This window comes from Tinamus guttatus, unplaced genomic scaffold (assembly GCF_059628265.1).
Source record: "Tinamus guttatus ecotype Peru unplaced genomic scaffold, ASM5962826v1 Tinamus_guttatus_pri_ptg000115l, whole genome shotgun sequence".
Lineage (NCBI taxonomy): Eukaryota > Metazoa > Chordata > Aves > Tinamiformes > Tinamidae > Tinamus > Tinamus guttatus.
The window spans coordinates 5356251-5374842 of NW_028288649.1; the positions used below are offsets into that span (position 1 = coordinate 5356251).

Here is an 18592-nt window from a genome sequence, read left to right on the forward strand (position 1 = left end):
GGCTGGAAAAGCACTGGGAGAGGGAGCACAGTGCAGCCACGGATCAGGAACAGCCTTTTCTCCACCCAGCGTTCAGGCTCCAGTGGCAGTCTCAGCAGATGCTTCTCCTCCAAGAAGGCCCAGCTCAGCAGCACGCAAGCTGTGCGCAGCGGAACACTCGCTTCTGCGCACGGTGGGCAAGAGCAGCGAAAGCGCCCGATTCCTATGTGAGCACTTCTCTCAAGAGGCAAAGGAGATACCAAGAGAAAGGAGCATTTCTGCTTCCCCTGGGGCAATGGATGAGTGAAAGAAGAGGTTGCATCCCTACCCCTCTACTACGCCGAGCCAGTTTTCTACAACATGGTCATTCAATTGTTGACCAGAACTGATGCATGGCTTCAGACAAATACAAAAAGGCCAGAAAATGTTGCTTGCCTCCACAGTGGACCTTTGTAAATCGTTTTTTTTTTTTTTTTTTTTTTTTTTCCTCCCAGAAACCTGCTGCACTGTTATGGTCAGACAGAATAGGCAGACTTAGTGCTAAAAGTCCCGCTTTACAGCTAGATGCAAAAGGGAACAACCAGTCTCCAAAAAGAATAATTTCTACAAACGTACAGAAATTTTCTACCAACAGGTCCTACAAACATGATTTTACCAGTGACTATTTGTGATAAGGAAATAAAAAGATCCCACAAACTATTACTTAAATACTATTGCATACACATTTTGGTAGAGAAAAGTTTTTAAGAATAACTTTTGATTCTTAATAAATGATAAAAAAAATCATGAAGAAAATACTGCTTTCATCACATACTATACTGCTGGGGTTAGAAAGGAGCATTTACTGTGATTTATCCAAGTTGCAGTTCATAATTTTTGTTGCTGACTGAACCAATGTTAAAAATAATCCATGGTTGTGATACGAAAACGTAACAAAAACTTGGTTTAACTTAGGAAGGCACAAATTGGTTTGCCACAGTTCCTTTGCTAAAGGAATCATCCTTGGAAGTTAAGAATCAGGTAGAAATTTGCAGGATTTCCCTTCTGTAAACAGATGGAGGAAATCAGAAGTGATTTTTCCACCCCTCTGGAAGGAGGGCAGACCAGCTCTCCAAAGGAGTTTTAACTGCACTTACTGCAGATGGCTGGATATTACCCCACCCCAGCCTGTGAGACAGAAATAGTCCTTCTTTAGTAAGCTCAGAAAAAGCATGTTCTCCATTATAAACTTTCTGGGGGTAAAGGGAAGGCAAAAAAACCTTTAGTTCCCAACAGTGTTTTGTATAGGCGTTCAAGTAGATCTTTAAAAGCTACCAGTTGTCCAGGCTAGTACCAAAATACTCGTGCTCTCTTCGTGGGGCTGGATTCTCCTCTTTGGCATCCTATTTGGCCAGGCCTGGACGTCTTGCTGAGATGAGTCATATGGCTGCATCTTTGAAAAGGAAACCAGTGTGACTTGGGTTGCCACAAACAAATTCATCTACTAGATTAAAGAACACACAGGAAACCTTGGCTGGGGGAGGGAGAAGAGAGGGTGACGATGCATTCCTTGCTTACTAGAAATGAGTTATTCTGCTCCATGTTAGTTGTTAACAGTTGTCAGTAGCTGTGATACATCTGTGTTGACTGACATTACTGAATTATTGTTTTTGAGAGTAACTTTGAGTAGCACGGAACAGTAAATCCTTCCAGATAGACACTGCCAGAGGAAGACATAAATTCATTTAGGCAAACACCTGGCATGATACTTACCTGTTGACTGAGTGATGCATGAAACTTTGTAGGATGACCATATGCTTAGAACACACAGGATCGTAGCCAGGAATCCAAAAGTCTGTGCGAAACAAACAAGCAAACAAACAATAATAAAAAACGGATACGTACACAATGTTAGATGATTCATATTCCATGAACATATGGAGTCTCTTGTATATCAAAATACATATTTCCTGAGGTAACCAGATTAAAAGCTCTTTTATTCCATTCTCTCAATATACTAAAGCTACAAAAATTCTGGGGTATAACAGCAGCTTATGTCTGCCAAAACAAGAGTGAAGGACTGGAAAGCACATAAAAGTGGAGAACAAAGATGGAGAGCAACATAAAACTTCACCTTCTAGACTCCTCCCTAGGACTCCGGAGAAAGAAAAGGACTTTTGCTGACACCTCCCATTCCTGCTCTTGTAGCAAACTCCATCCAAATGGCAAAGGTCAGCGTGGCCTAAGCTGAGACTGATTTGCAATTCCTGAAAATCCAGTCTTTGGAGAATGCAGCACAGCTTTGACAGAGAAGGCATGCATCCATGTGGTGTGAAGCTGCCAAGAGCTGGGAGGCTTCTGAAGGGATAGGACGACTCACCACACATCAGATTACTATGGGAAATATTTTAGGACCTCTCCAATGATGGCAGTGCTTTGATTAAAGGAGACTTCCTGTACTTCCCAATACACATCCTTGACTAAAGAAAGAAGAATACACCTGCTTCATGGGCTGACCGAAAGTGATCTGTCACTAAACAAGTCTTCCCTTGCCATCTGCCAAGTAAACAAGTCAGGCAAGTCTTTTAGCTTCTGCAAAACACACTAGCAGCATTTAGTTTCAGAAGGCAGTTCTTTATGCTAGACATATATTTTAAGACCTTTTGCTGTCAAAATACTCTCACCCCACCAGGGAGTCAGAGCTCTACAAAGCCCTCCAGCCAACAGAGGCAGAGCACATTCTCCAGTAAATCAGCCCAAGATCAGGTTTTAGCTCAGGAGACATGATCTTGAACAGGGCCCTATTCAAGAGCAAGCAGGTATCAAATGCAGAGAATTGGAGTGAGGTGGTGAGGTGGTTTAAGTAACTTCTAGCTGCTAGAACAGTAATTCATCAGAAGTGACTTAATTCTTCCTTCAGATACATTAGACTCTACATGCTAAAGCTAGAGACTTTGGTTTCAGCTCACAGATGAGGCAAATACCCACTTCTGTGTTGAGTCTGGAATCCACAACTCCTTTTGGTTAGCATTGTTACAGAACATGCACTGAGGTGAGTCTGAAAGAAGTTCACCCACTAAGACACAAGCAAGGCAAGTATCAGAGAATAAAACGACAAGCAACAGATTTACAATTACTTTAACAAAGTAATAAAAAGGGGTCAAGGATAAAATACACTCTTACCGCTCCAGTCACCAGCCCAGTCAAACTGTAACTCTTGGATGCTGCTACAATCGATGCAATGAGAAGTAGAATTGTACCGATTAAATAATGAAGAAACTCCTACAAAGACAAGCATAACCTGCTTTAGAAGGAATTTTTTTCAGGAAAGCCTTTCAATATGTGTTAGAATCAAAATAATTTGGCAGAGGTCACTCAGAAACCCAGAGGGGGGGGAAAAAATCAGAAGAAAAAAGTACACCTATAAAACAAACAAGGAAATAAAAAAAATGTCTGAGTTCTGTACTGTATGTGACTTGCTCTTTGAAAGGGAGGCCCAATCTTCATGTCCACTGATTTCACAACTCTCACAAACCCTCATAACCACTACAAAAGTTTCAGGAAATCTGCCTGCAGGCCAGCTGTGCAGCAAAACACGATGCCACAGCTTACTTGGACGAGCATGCTGCAGCACGATAGCCAATCTCTTCCTAGTCAGTGCAGTGCTGGTTCAGGAGTCAGTTTGGTCTCATTATAAGCAGGAATTATCTGTGGATTTAGATTTTGAATCCCCACAAAACTTATGGTGAACAATATTTCCAGCAAAAACATTTTGTTTCTGCAAAACAAGCACGGGTCGTTCCCTTAGCATGATGGGTGCACAGGAGGGATGTCTGCTTACTGAACTTGCCCTGCACTAGGAGCATGAGCCAAGCAAGTGCCACATGTAAAAAAGGAAGAGTGATTCCTTCTCAAATCAAAGGAAATAAAATATAACCTCAAAAGGAAACTGCTCAAGGGAAACGGTCTATTGCACCACATAGCAGCTTCCATCTGCCAGGAGTTAAAGCAGCTGAAGAGGATCCTTGCCATAAAGTATGTTCTCCAATTGCAACTTGCCTTCCTCTTTTAGTATATCCATAAATACTTCCCAGGCAGGCAAATTAGCTGTCACAGGCAAAATTAATAGGCAAATGTCACTGTTTCCTAGACAAATAAAGCAGTGTATGCAGACCACTGCTTTTGAGGAACCAAGGAATGAGCTGAAGAAATGACAAAACCTAAGAGGAGCAACCCCTGGCACAACCATGACGGTGCAACCTCCAATCTGGAGAAGGATGTCAGCCCTGAGCAGCTTCCTGAACCACTGCAATTTTACTGGCTGCAAATCATATATCTGAAACCAAGGAAGAGATCCTTCCAGGGAACTCAGCCAAACACTACTCGTACTTTTACAGTCCTCTTACAGGACTTCCCAGTCTGTTCTCAACACATTTATTCGACCAAAAGGGGAGTTCGTTGTAAAAGATGAATAATATATCATAACAACCCATAAAGCTATCACAAACTCTAGTGCCTTGAACACACCAGTGACTTTAGAACATTTGATGAACAAATGGCACAACAAAAGTAAAAAGCATTTCAATGGCATATGCAAAGGTCAAAATGGCTTGTTACTCCTGTTGCAACAATGCATACTTTAAGTGTAGCTTCCATTAAAAGCTATCCAAACACTTCTTGAATTTAAGAATTCTCTAAATTACTAAAAGCAAAAGAAACGTTAAAGAGAGCAGATCAGTGTGTGAAAGCACAAAAAATGGACAACCTAATTTAGAGCTCAGCTCAATGACCTGACTTACTGCAAGCGGCCAGCTAATGCAAGTGAGCAGCCTGTAGATTCGGAAAATGTGGACGACGTAGAAGACCAAAATCATAACCAAGTCGCACATGGTGACGATCTGAAAATAGCTGTATGCAGCGTAGTCAGTCCACTGAGAGCTATTCACACTGATGAATGCAACTAGCAGCGAGATCTGAAAGACAAAAATGCACATTAGAAAGATTTAGAAGAGTGCTCAGAGGCCTGTGGAGATTTTGAATGCAGCAAAATAGCATTTAGAAACTGAAGACAAACGGGTTTAGCAAAGCAAATTGGATGGCCCAATAAAATTGAGGACAAAGTAAAAAGCTATTTAAAATGATAATTTCAGAAAACTGTCCTTCAATGCATTAAAATAGCCATGAAGAGAAAGGAGTGAGGAAAAAAATCCAGTGCTAGAAGGAAAGCAGCAGTTTCTGACAACCTGAAATCCAAACAGAAGTCTCTACATATAATAAAAGAGGTCTCAAATAGAAAAGAGCCATTAAAAAATTGGGTTTGAATCAGTGATCTAAAAACTACGGATTTACAGCAGAATATGAATTGCTCAATGCAATCAAAAAATCACTGAATGCTGTAAAAATTAAGGGCTTGCAAACACATGTGCCTTGAACTTCCTTTAGTGATTTCTCACCTGCTAAATTGGAGGACCTGACTGCAATTGAGCTAACACTTTCACCCCTTCTTTTCTATCACCTGTAGCAGAACAGACTATAAGGCAGTATCATATGAAAGTATATAAACATTTGAAAACAATGATTAATTTATCCCATCCGCTGCCACAGTAGCTGTCAAGCTTTAATACATTAAGAGCTACATGAAGTCATAGAATCATCATGGTTGGAAAAAACCTTTAAGATCAAGGAGTCCATCTGTAAACCCACCCCCACTCTGCCAGCTAAACCGTGTCCCTGAGTGCCTCATGGGCACGTTTCTTGAACCGTGCCAGGGACGGGGACTCCACCACTTCCTTGGGCTGCCTGTTCCAAGGCTTCACCACTCTTTCCCTGTAGAAATTCTTCCTACTGTCTAACCCAAACCTCTCCTAGTGCAACTTGAGGCCATTTCCTCTTGTTCTATCCATAGTTATTCTGGAGAAGAGATCAACTCCCATCTCACTACAACCTCCTTCCACATAGCTATAGAGAGCAATAAGGACTCCCCTGCACCTCCTCTTCTTCAGACTAAATAACCCCAGCTCCCTCAGCCACTCCTTGTGAGGTCTCTGCTCCAGCCCCTTCACCAGCTGCGTTGCCCTTCTTTGGGCACACAGCCAGGGCTCCCAGCAAACTTTGATGTTTATACAAGTGTTGTCCTCATCTTGCTTTTATCCAAGAACACGATTTAAAGGCTAAAAGGGCTCTCCCTTACTCAGGTGTCTCCACAAGTAACCACAGTTCTCACTTTCAGGTGTGCTGTAAAAAATCGAGGAACAAGAGCTAATTTACAGGAATTGTGAAATCTGCCCGGTGGCTCCTTTTACACCTAAGTCGTTACCACTGTCAACTTTTTTAATGTGTACAGAGGATAAGAAGGCCTGCGGCCTTGAAGCACAACCACCATCCAAACAATAACTAGTTTTTTAAAAAATACTTTTTAAGAAAATGATCATTCCTTATGCTTCTGTGCTCAGCTGTACAGCTTGATAGATCTTAGGAAAAAAAACGGGAGTCACAGGACTCCAGTTAATAAAAATAAAAACTGGAGTCACAGGAATTCAGGGCACTGAGATTTCCATTTCTGCACAATATTTTGCAATGCTATAGGCCTTGTAAGTTGCCAAAGCAGCAGCCTTGTGACCCACACTCAGCAAGGCAGTCAGACCAGAAACACTGCTCAAATAATGGCCATTCTCCTTAGAAAATTTCAATGGGCTCCGTCAGCGGGCTCCGGGCTTCAGAGCTGCATGACACAAGGTGCAGGGGAGATAGGAAGAAAATATGCAGCAACTCCAAGGAGAGATTAAAAAAGCTCCATATTTACTCTGTTTTACAGAACTTGCTTGAATTGAACTAACCCACTTGTTAACATTCCTTTGCCCAGATATTTTAGGAAGAATGGTTAGAAACATGGGGATATTTGAGGAACTATCTTCCAGCGAAGCCAACATGAGCTGAAGGGAGGCAGCAATTGCCAGCAGCACTCAGCACCTTAACAAGCAGATAGACACTATGGAGGAAAGATGGAGGAAGTCCCATTCTCTTCTTTATTTTGTGCTGGGGACAAGGCAAACATCAGAACACTTTGGAAAAAAATCCAGTCCTCATTTCTTCTTGTCCACGTCAGGAAGCAAGTCTGTTGTTCCAATGCACTAAAAAAGGGAGATCTCTACCAACATTCCAAGTCAGTTATTCTGTGGTGGGAAAATTCAACATAATCTAAAAGAAAAGAAAGGAATCGTGCCTTTAAATATTACAGGGAGATTACATACAGGAGGAAAATCTACCTCCCAGCTATTCTCAGGGTCAGTGCCCATGGAGAGGAGACCCTTGGCGTTAGACGCAGATGCCCCTGAGCGCGGGCGCAGACGGTTTGGATCCCAGGCACCTCCCTGCACTTGCTTTGGCTGCGCCAGCAGGAGCAGTGGCAGAAGCAGCCAGGCTCCAAACACCTGAGCTTGCCAGGGCCGGCACCCGGAGCACCTCAGAGCACCCCAGTGCCGCAGCCTCCATCATCTCTGCCGGCCTGGACTTCCTCAGTCGAAAGATTACAGACAGCACTTTCCTCTCCCGGCCCTAAGGATAAGGAAGGAAGCAGAAAATAAGAAAGGACTTGTCATGTTGCCATCCCTGTCCCCCTACTGTGGCTGGCACTTTGTCTGGTCGCACAGTGATTTTATAACCCAAGAATAAATCCATGCAAGCACTTCATCTAATCTCTTTCTACTGTCCTGCTTTAGTGGGTGTCATAAATAAAGCTCTGGCTTTATTACTGATACTTAATTCTCTTGTAACATTTGGAAAGAACTGAATTTTTCTCAGACCCACCTACCTTTAGAAATATAAGCCCAGACTGATCCCCAATATCAGCAAAATACCCTGCTCTAAAGGAAAAGCCTAATGTTCTGAGCAGTAGGGACAATGACAGAGCAAGGCAAGAACTGAATATTGGTGGCTCCTCTGTTCTGATCCCAGCTTTATAACCATTTTATTGTCCAATTGTGTAATTGTAAATTGTGTAATTTCTCTGCTTCAGCTCCCCTATCCACCAAACAGGGGCTAGTAAATGCTTCTTATAAAGGAAGCATTGTGTCAAAGATTTTCACATTTAAAGCGCTTCAGACATGCAAAATGTGGTAAAATTTGTGAACATTGCTAATAAATCCCTAGGTAAAGATGACTATTTTCCTTTGCAGTGTGAATGCTCACCAAAAAATCCCCTGGACCATGGACAAAACAAACAAGCAATGGGTGAAAGTATCTGTGGAAAAAATATTAAATTACCAAAGGAGGGAGTCACAGAACAAGTAAAACAGTAGAAAAAGAAAGTTGGTTTTAAGGTGGATTGTTTTAGGGTCAGTTTGTTGCTGCTGCACCATACAAGATCAATAGAAGCAAGAAACCTAGTTCACCACAAAATGCTAAGTGGTATCTCTTGCCACTGATTATTTACTTACAGTAGACTTTGGTATCATGTGTTGCAGAAAAAAAATCAATCCACAATAAACTCTTGCTTTCTAACTGGAAGCATACATTTAATACTAAGGTCGCTATCCATCCTACTGACCATTCCCAACTGTTTTTCATTGCACATTATCATTGGCCTGCATCCAGCCCTTCTTCCACAATCTGTTAAGGACTACGGAGTAAGGATTATTCTTCCCCTTTGGGTCTGTAAAACATCCAGTACAGTGGGAGCCTGCTCCCTGCCTGGGACTCCTAGCTGCTTCCACGGTATTAATCATCATCATCCTCCTCCTCTTCATCTCGGAAGAGAACTGAATGTGGTTATTGCAAATCATGCAATCAACCACATTCTTGCTTTTCTTAGAATATTTTCTCTCCTGACTGTGCTCCCTTCTATGCTTTATTTTCCCAGAAAGGATTGTACAGTCTTAGCTTCTGTCTCCAGTGTTCGCTTCCTTTTTTTTACGCTGCTTCTTATCCCCTCTTCTCTTTCCCTACTCTATTATTCCAAGATTATTTCCAATAGTGAGGTAGAGTTGATCCATTTAACCCAACTCTGTCAATACCAAATGCAATTCCCACCCTTCCTTCTCAGCTGTGATGTGTGGTACCAGCAGAAAGTACTAGATGGTCGTGGTGACAGAAAGATAGGAACAAACAGCTGTGAGGAGAAGAAATGACAAGAATGCTCTTTTTGGGTGACAGTGCCAGGCAAAATGCATTAAAAAAGTAGTTTTAAAAGCCCACTAGGCAAAATCTTCATTCAGAAGGTGCGGGAGCAGACATCACATAACCTCAGAGCACCATCCAGGAGAACACGTTGAAGGGGCAGCATTCGGTGGGACCAGTACCACAGGTGGGAGAACAGATTTACCAAGCTCCAACTTACAGTTGCCAGTACCTGGAAAATCTGAAAGTGCTTTTTCTTTCCCATCATCTCTGACAATTTAACCCTCTAGAGACCAGAAACAGCTTTTTGTTGTTGTTGTTGATGATTTTCCCCAGATGCTGTAAATGGCATTGAGAGGAAGGCTCCTCTTGCAACTGCTAAAGCACTAGCGAACTTTTGCACTGCTTTAATCTTCCTTCCATTTTCTCATTATTGAACAAAGCAGGAATTGGGGAATCACTAATATTTTGGTCTCCTATTTCCTGAACAATACTGTTCAAGTTTTATACAGAACAGCTTCCCCAATTAATTTTGAAAGAAAGGAGATTTCCTGGCAATATGGGTCAAAGTGAATCTGAGAATTTGACCCTGAGTGCTACCTGTGAAATGGCTGAAAAGTGGCTGCCTTCCACTCCTTTAACACTTACCCAAGTCTCAGTGCAAGCAACAGCACACAAGCCGTCTGTCTACAGTCCTGGGGCAAGGAACAGCACCAACTTGCATCCAACTTTTATCATAGCTTTTTTTAAAAATGATATAAGAGCTACATGCTTTTTTTTTTAATTAAAAAAAAGTCCAAGTTTTCAGCTTGTGACAGCCAAGACAGTAAGTGGAATTTTCCAGCCGTAAGAGTGCCAATTAGAATAACCACGCACTGTTTTGGTGTCTCTCACAGAGGAGAGGTGTTGCTGACGTCGGCTGCACGTTTCCAAGTGTTACACCTCAACACAGCGAAGCAACACACCCGTGTTATTAAGGATGTATTTTGGGACAGAAACAAACAGCTTGTTTGAACAGTTTCCCAGACCGGGAAGATGGGCAAAGCTCAGGCCAAGGTTGCCAAGGCAGTTCATGCAAGACTGACTCAGTTCATTTAAACAACAAAGCCGACTGCTGCTGTAATCAATGTTTCCCTCCTCCAGCGTGGTGTTGGAAACATGGGCTGTAACAGCACGGCCTTCACTAAGAAGAGAGAAAGAACATAAAGAACTCAGTCAATTTAAAACTTCACTAATGCCAGATGAAATCAGCTGCCTTCAAGTGCATAGTTGCATGAAGCAGTCAGTCTTGGGTTGCACAATAATCCCTCAGCTCCTGCGTCTGGGCAGATTTCCTTCTTGTCTGGCTGCTTTGCTAAAATAAGGAGGCTGCTTGGCCTCAGTCAAGTGATTTCTCTTGGGCACCACCACCCACTGACTATTTACTGAAGATAAAAATGGTGGCAGGGTGAAAAGGCAGTGAACGGGTCTTATTCAGAGCCTCTAAGATTTCTATAGGTGGACGATCCTAACTAGAAGCAGGTGGTATTCTTCATCTATTATCTATTAGTAAGAAGGGTTTTTCAATCTGTTCAGACACAGAGCAGCGTGGTAAGAGAGATGAGAAGCGGCAATGAAACCAGTGGCCTGACAAGTAAATACTTTGCCACTACACCATGCCTGACAGCAGTCATGGGGTAGGCAACACCTCATTCGCACCACCAACACCTTGACTAGCAACTCTCCTCCCTGATGCCCCACGCCACAGCAGACTTGGACTGTTACCTCTCTCCTCTGCGAGGCAGACACTTCCAAAATGTAGATCCTTATGGAGAGTTAGCTTATCTGCTCTCTGACAAAATTAGGCAGATTTAGAGGAGCAGACAGCTCACAAGTGTGGAGTTTTGTATGAATGGAGAAAGGCTGCCTCAGCACTGAAGGTGTTTCTGAGACAAGAGAAGGTAAAGGACTGGCAGGAGAGAGATACAGGCCAACAGAAAGGGCTAAAATCGCACCGCAGAAAGAAGCTAAAAGGCTTGAGCTGTATAAAGAATTGGCAGAAATGTGTCTCTTCATCCAGAAGGAAAAGCAACATTGACCTAGAAGAATATACATGTCATGGAGTTACTAAGACTCGCAAGGGGTATAAATATTGCTGGAGAACTTCAGCCTTTGCAGCTGCTGATGCACAGCAACAGCTGAGTTCACCAAGTCTGGCTCTGGAGAAGGAGTCTGCCTGGGCAGGAGGAGATGGCCCATCTCACCTGCCCATATCCCTCTAGCCTGCAGGGAGAAGAGCTCCTTGCAGGAGCAAAGCGTCTCTGAATCCCTACTCCGAAGCGTTCTCAGCATACACTGCTTGGGTTTGCCCTTTAAAAAGCCAATAAAATCCCATATTTTAATTAATATACAATGCACAAGAGCTTGATCCTCATGTGTTAGTCATAGCGCTCTTCTACATAACATTTACGGCTGTCCAAAGTAAGATTTACCAGCCACGCACGGCAATACCACCTTACAGAGAAGGAGCCCAGGTTTTCTGGCCAACCAAGTCCTCAGACTCTGTGGAGTTTCTCACTTCAACGGGACACCCAACGCACATCTAGCCTGGCTATACAGAGCTCAAATAGGAACACATAAGACAAAAACAGTATCTTATGGCAACAAGCATGGTGGTAGCCTCTCAAACCGGACGCACAGAAAAGGCATCCCGTCTTCCTGAAAGCTGTTGATGAGACAAAGGATATCCTGCAAGCAGCTCACAGAAGTCGCAGCGCCCGTGTCTCCTCAGCCTCGCTAGCAGCCTCTTCATCGCTCGCCCTTGCAGATGCCGCCCTCAACGCAGCCTGTTCGCACTGTGTGAGGCCCTCACCGCTTGACTGATTCAAATCTTCGGTTAACACCTGCCAGCTACAGCTCCCTGCCCCAGGAGCCCTGTGCTGGCCTCTGGCACCTGGAGACAGCGGCTGAGAGGTTCCTATCTGTCACCTCCAGCAGCGGCTTTGTTAGCCACAGCAACAGAGCCTCGAGCAGGGCCTCCTCAGAGAGGAGGAGCTCTGCTTACATCGGGGCAGCCTAAGCTCTTAGCTGTGCTGGCACACTGTGCTTTCCGTCAGGGAGAACAGATGAGAATTCCTGAAAGTGCCAACACCACAGCAATCTCCAGACCAGCCACACTTCCACCAGCGAACCTGGGCTCATGCCGTCGTGCACGGAAGAATCACCTTTCCTAGGTGCAAACACTGATATTTTGCAAGGAGCCCACATAGAAATTAGGGACAATAAATGCGGGGAAAATGAAAATAGATGACATTTCCCCAGTGGTACTGGTTGAACTGACAGCTTGGGAGCCCAGCAGCCTTTCAACACATTGGGACGGCAGCCATGGGTCTGCTAGAGAGCTTCACTCACACACTTCACTCTACAGGCTCTGTTAGCCGGCGGGTGACAAACAGCAACTGGGAATTCTGGATTTCCCACATAGATGAGAGAGCTTTTGAAGTGGTCTTCCCAGTTCTGGGATAAAGTGGATTACAAGCGTGCAGGAAAATGAGCCACATTTTTCTGTAGTTTTGAGACTGCTGCAGGTCATCTAAGGTTAACAACAAACTTTTCCCTCTGCAGCCAATGCATGTTTTACTCCTGGCACCCAATGCATATTTCTGGAGCTCAGAAACAACATGATGCAGAATGAAAACACTCCAAGGAAATGTTCCTCCTGAAGCAGCACCTCGATCTTGTCGCATTTCCATTTTCCTTAAGTCAGGCTGTGACTGGAGGAAGGAAGCTGTAAATGTAGCAGTCACTGCCAGTGTTGCAGGTAGAGCAGCCAAGTTTGTTTTGGCTTTGAAAGCTGCAGCCACCTGGTTGTCAAGTTGGCTGTACCTGTACTCACCATTACATTCTTCAAGTTACAACCATCACGGGGCAGAGAGTTGTCCTAGTTTTATCACTCCCTTAAGAATCCAGGCTACTCTAAAAGGAGGAAGATCATAGGCAAGTGCAAAGGAACACAAGGCAACTTCCAAGTTTGATGTCCGTGTACAGAAGGTAGCAGTTTCTGGCTGCTAACTGCACTTCAAATGTCACCACAAACTGGGAGAACAAGGCCAGAGAGCCACACGGTGGTGCATGCACTGACGCGCAGACGGCAGCAGCTGCAACGCGGAGCCAATACCGCACAGGAGGCCCCGGGGAGGAGGCGGCGGAGACACTTAGTCATTACGAGCCAATGCCACCGTCTGCCTTCGGGGGACGCACACGGCTAGTGCGGAGCCGTTCCGTGACCAAGCCTCAGCCTCGCCGAGGAACGACCCGCTGAGCCTGGAGAGCTTGTTCCATGGAATAGTGCAAAGGAGCTGCTTCCCAAGACCTGATTTGCTGGTTACAGCACCCAAGCTGCTAGGAGACCACACTTTAGGGGACTGATCCCCAGGTTTCAGTTTCTCTGTGGTGCAGGAGGGCTATCAAGGAACACAGGCTTCAAGAAGAGCAAAGAAAGGCAAGGGGCAGCACATGCACTTTCCGAAGAAAAGCTACAGGGCAGTAAGAATCCATGTTTCTTTACATATTCTGTCATCTGTAGGCACCATGTCCACACATTTAAGGTTTTTAAAAGGCATTTGCAAATCTACCTTCCGGAAAAAACAACGTGCCAGGAAACCACTGCTAATACCTCACTGTTCTTTCAAGCATACTAAACTTTTGTCTCAGGTGATGTGGTAAATTTCTAGGCTTCATTTCCCTATTTCGGTTTTGGGAAACGTACTCACTGGCCCTTGTTCAGCCACACAAGGCTCTAGGTGCAGTAAGGTTGTGAACGTGCGCACTGCAGGGAAGATCCAACTTCATGCTCGTAGGAAGCCCGCTCTGGGCTACAAATAAAACATTCACTGACACATTCTGAGATTTTTGAGTGTTTTACACAGGGTGCCGCCATTCCATTGCAAAATGCACTGGGGTCAGTTCTTAGCCCCCTAGAGTAGTTGTGCACCTCAGACGGGGCACACGCTGCTCGCCGCACACGCAGCTCGTACGCAGCCCCCGGGCAGACGTGGCAGGGTGGCCACCGGGGCAGAGGCACGGAAAAACTACCACTGGCCAAGGCACGCAGTCATCCCACAGCAAAAATAACAACAGGGCTTCCCAGACTCACTGCTTTTAACTACCAGGCTCAATCCTTCCTCGCCGAGATGCTCCTGCTTACGTCGGACTTCGGGGAAGGGTTTTCCCGCTCTGAGCCGCTTGCCAAGGAGGTTCCCTTTTCCGCAGCAGTTCTGAGCAGAGCAAGGAAGCAAACAGCAGCTACCACATATGGCTCCCACCTTGCTCTGAAAGAGTAACCAGCTGCTGACAAGCAAAGTCCCATTTCTTCCTGCTTAGCCAACAGTTCGGCACACCGTTGCAGATGGAAAATACTTGCCAATTTTTGGATTGGTTTTCCTAAATTTCCTAAATTATCTCCTTTGTGAAATTTTTAGCTCCTGCATGCCTCCGAAGGAGACTCTTTGTACAAATGTCACAACTTTGCTGATGGTTACAACAGGCATTGCTTTTCATGTTTCCTGTTATCAGTGAGATAAGAGTCACGCACAACACAGAGCTGTTTGTATCTAAGTTTTGTAGCTTACAAAACCATTATTTTCCCTTGGAAGAGCTACAGGCAGAGTGATGGTAAGGGAAAGTACTGGTTATAAGGGCCCAAGAGATAAGCCTAGAATTTCAGCATCTCTCTACAGCGTCAGAATTTCTCTCTTTTGACTGAACAGCGTTATTTGCCACCTGACAAAAACATACGGTCACCAACACACCGCTGCAAGGAATTAGATGATTTACTCGAATCCCCTCCATGGACAGAAAGGCAATCCAGGCCAAAGTCATGACAAAAGATTAATTAGCTCTCAAATTGTTCCAAGCAGCACTGTTTATCTTTGTTAATTATCTTTTCCTGTATCAAAGGTTCTGATCAGGACTTTTTTTCTTCCAATAACAGGTTGTGTACTTGGCAGGAAAGCTCTATCTTCAGCCATTGCCTTAGCAATTAATGCACTGCTAAGAGAGAAACACGGGATCACAACTGGATCTGGTATGTGTCACCATGAATGTAAAAGATCTTTGCAAAACTACAAATATATAAAAAAATCCAGCTATATCCATCATCATCAACTTATATCAGTGGGTTTAATATTGCAGACACTTCATAACTTCTTGTTGAAACCACAATGCCAACTCAGAAACTGGGTTTTGAAAATGGAGGCCCTGCTAACACTTTTAAGACTTAGTATTTTGCTTTTGTTTTTAAAAGCCACATGCATGAAAAACATCTTCCAAGCTGTCTAATTGCTATGTAAAACTAACTAGTGACAGAAGTGTTTTCCATTTTATTTAGTTCCACTATTTAACAGATGACTTTGTTGTTCTTTCTCAAGTAATTTACTTTCTGGTAAAAAGGTCTGAAGAAGAACAAGAAATTAGGAACGACAACGTTCCCTTTTCAAAACCACGACCTTCCAGAGGCCCAGAAAGCAATGAAATGTCATACAGGTCCATCCCCAAAGACTTAAGCTCAGCTTAATGGCTTCCCTTCCTAATTAGAGTGCGGGCCTATCGGCCACATTAACCAGTGTTTCCAGATCTACAACAAAACATTCTCTATAAGCACAGATTCTGCAGACACTCCCTACAAGAAAATACATTTGCTAAGAGAAATGGACCCATGGATTGAGTGGAAACACTCTCAGAAGGAAATAAGGGAGAATTAGAGAAGTATTCACCTCACCAAGTTTGACTGGGTGCAGAACATCTAGAACTATCCTAGTTATTTCTACACATTGCTGCATAATTTCCTAAGAACATTCAAAGCTTATTTCAGAAGAAGACAGAATCAGTAGCATGATGTCACATCAAAAGAAGTTTATCTACACAAAGCTCCAGGAATAGCTGAACATGCCATTACTGATGTTACAGGCAAACTAGAAAGCTAGAAAAACTTAAGAAAGTGAAGCTGAAACAGTGCTGCTGGCAACTTACTTTAAGTTATTCAAACTTACATCAAAGTCACTGCAGAAAACTACTTGCTTAAATTCTGATGAATTTGAAATTGAAAAGTATTGATATTGACATGAAAAGTATGTGCACGCACTCTTTGCATGTCCACCAAACCCAAAACTTCAGCACAAATAAGCATGTCCCTGCTCTAAGAGCCACACGTAATACCTGTAGGGAAAACGTGGCAGGATGGACCTCAGAAGGAGCAGACATTTCTTGTCCCTTTCTGTCCCTTCCATAGCAGTGAAAGGAAGCAGTAAATGCACTTTTAATTAAAGTCCGTGGTTAAGTTCATTTTACACTAGAGGTTCGTTTGCAGTTTAGACACATGCTCAAGAGTATTTTCATTACTGCTGCTATTTTGTCCCTCAAAAAGCTACTCCAGATACAAAGGATGGCTTGGGAAGGGCCCAGCTGAGGAGTGTGCACCAGACAACAGTCGTTATTGCTACAGAGGGTCATTCATAGGGAAAGGCAGCTCCGGGATCTCAGGAGCACTGTGCAAATGCTCAGCTGGTGCAGGCTGGGTCCAGTCACAGTCACTTACATCTCTTGCTATCAAGGCCCATTTCTAAAGGCTGATGATGGATGAAGCTACACGGCTGCTAATGGACTTAAAGAGACTGGGTGGCTTTCAGACAAGAACTTGAAGATTTGCTATTTCTTCGTCGTAACCTGGAACAAAATCATTCCTGGCTTTTGAATGCAATTTAGTATTTCCGTACATGTTAATAATTTACACAGGTTCAAAAAAAAATGACTAGAGAAATACGTGCAGGAAGAAAAGACACTGAGGGCCAGCAAACAAGAAGGCAACTTCTCCAGCTCAAAAAGTCGCTGAGCTACCACTGTTTGCAGGAGGGGAATATATGGAGAGGTATCTCTACATGTTGTCTTGCACATTCTTCCCTAGGCATCTGTCATTATTCACTGCCCTTACTGGAATTAAGCCGATAAATCACCCCACAGGCTAAGAATAGCCACACACCACACCAGAAAAAGCTGGCCCTTTCTGCAGCTGGATGGAGCGACGCTTCCTGTGCTGAGCCACGTTAAGGCACCAGCTCCTATCCTGATAGCACTTCCCTGTGGATTGGATTTGATGTGATCTTATTTTATTGCCAGGCTCTGCAATCCTATGGCCCATGCTAGCACTTGGCCTCTTTTTCTGCCGAAAACAGCCCCAGGCTGCTGCAGCACCACGTGCCACAAACGCCTCAAGCCTCTGAACCGCAGGTCTCAGCCATCACCAGTGGCAGGAGGTCGCGGGTGCCGCAGTCACCTGGAGCTCCAGCTCGTGCCCTCCAGCACTCCACGGGAGCGGCATCACTCCGGCATCTACGTCCATCCCAGTGGAAACCTGCGCAGCTGCTGGGCGAGAAAGCCGAGGCTGCTGCGGACTAGACAGTGTGTTTAGTTTGGCGACAGAAACGGGGACATTTTCCTCCTCCTGCAGAGCAGCGAGAGCGAAACCAGCCACCAAAAAACACGAGTGGTCCCTGCGAGTCCCCTCCCTGACAGCGCCTCAGGGCTTCGCGCGCACAACGAGCAGCCAAGGCGTCCCACAGAGGCCAACGGCTCCAACGGTCCCAACGGTCCCCGCGCGCTCGCCCCTTACCATCTGGGCCACCTTGATCATGCCGGCGCAGGAGCGGAAATAGGCGCCGTCCATGAGCTCCGCGTCGGCGCCCTGCGAGGCGGCGGCGGGCGGCGGCGCCCCGCTGCTGGCGCCGGTGCGGATCACCCGCGCCCCGTGCGACATGGCGCCCCGCTGCCCCCGCGCTGCCTGCCCGGCCCGGCCCGGCCCGGCCCGCTCCGCGCCACGGGACGGGACGGGACGGGGCGGCGCCCCGGGGCGGAGCGGAGCCGGCGCCCGCCTCGCCGGCCGCCGGGCGGGCGCGAGGAGCGCGCGGGGCGGGACGGCGTGAGGCGGGCGCGTGGCGGGACGGCGTGAGGCGGGCGCGTGGCGGCCGCGCTGCGCCGCGCTGCGCCTCGCCTGGCGGCGGGGGGCGGCGGGCGCTTCGGGAAGCTTCGCCTCGCTGCCAGGGCGGCGGGCTGCCTGGGAGGCGGCCTCCACCGGCGCGGGAAGGCGCCCCGCCGGCCGCGCTGGCGCTGCGGAGACGCTGTCGCGCTTCGTCGTGGGAGCGCGGCTGCCAGCGGCGTCTTCCCGCGCGAACCTCCACGCTTTCCCCACCAAAACAACCTCCAAAACCCCAGCGGCCTCCCTCAGGACCGCACCAGCGCGAGACGCTTGCGTTACGTGGGCACCCGCCGGCGACTGTGTGGCGAGCGTCGGTCCCGCTCCGCCGCCGTGGACACCACGCTGTGCCGAGGCGCTGGCAAAAGTCAGCAGAGGAAGCTATAGGTTTCCTCAAGTTTAAAAATAAACTGCTGCTTTGCTTTCTGAAAGCACGTGCTGTCTGGTCCATAGTAACATTTTGTGTAGTTTGAGCCAAAAAAAAAAGGCAGCTTATAGACAAGCAAGGTAACAGGG

General features: G+C 45.8%; 1 protein-coding gene across 1 annotated transcript; it reads right to left on the reverse strand.

Annotated features, from left to right (window-relative positions):
* Positions 1–808: 808 nt before the first annotated feature.
* On the reverse strand, positions 809–17871 carry CMTM7 (CKLF like MARVEL transmembrane domain containing 7). Its single transcript, XM_010219294.2, has 5 exons — positions 17717–17871; positions 4758–4931; positions 3142–3240; positions 1732–1813; positions 809–1411 (listed from the first exon to the last, which is right to left on the reverse strand). Exons 1-5 carry the CDS (start codon positions 17858–17860, stop codon positions 1398–1400), a joined length of 513 nt encoding a protein of 170 aa, XP_010217596.2. The 5' UTR covers positions 17861–17871; the 3' UTR covers positions 809–1397.
* Between the last annotated feature and the right edge of the window lie 721 nt (positions 17872–18592).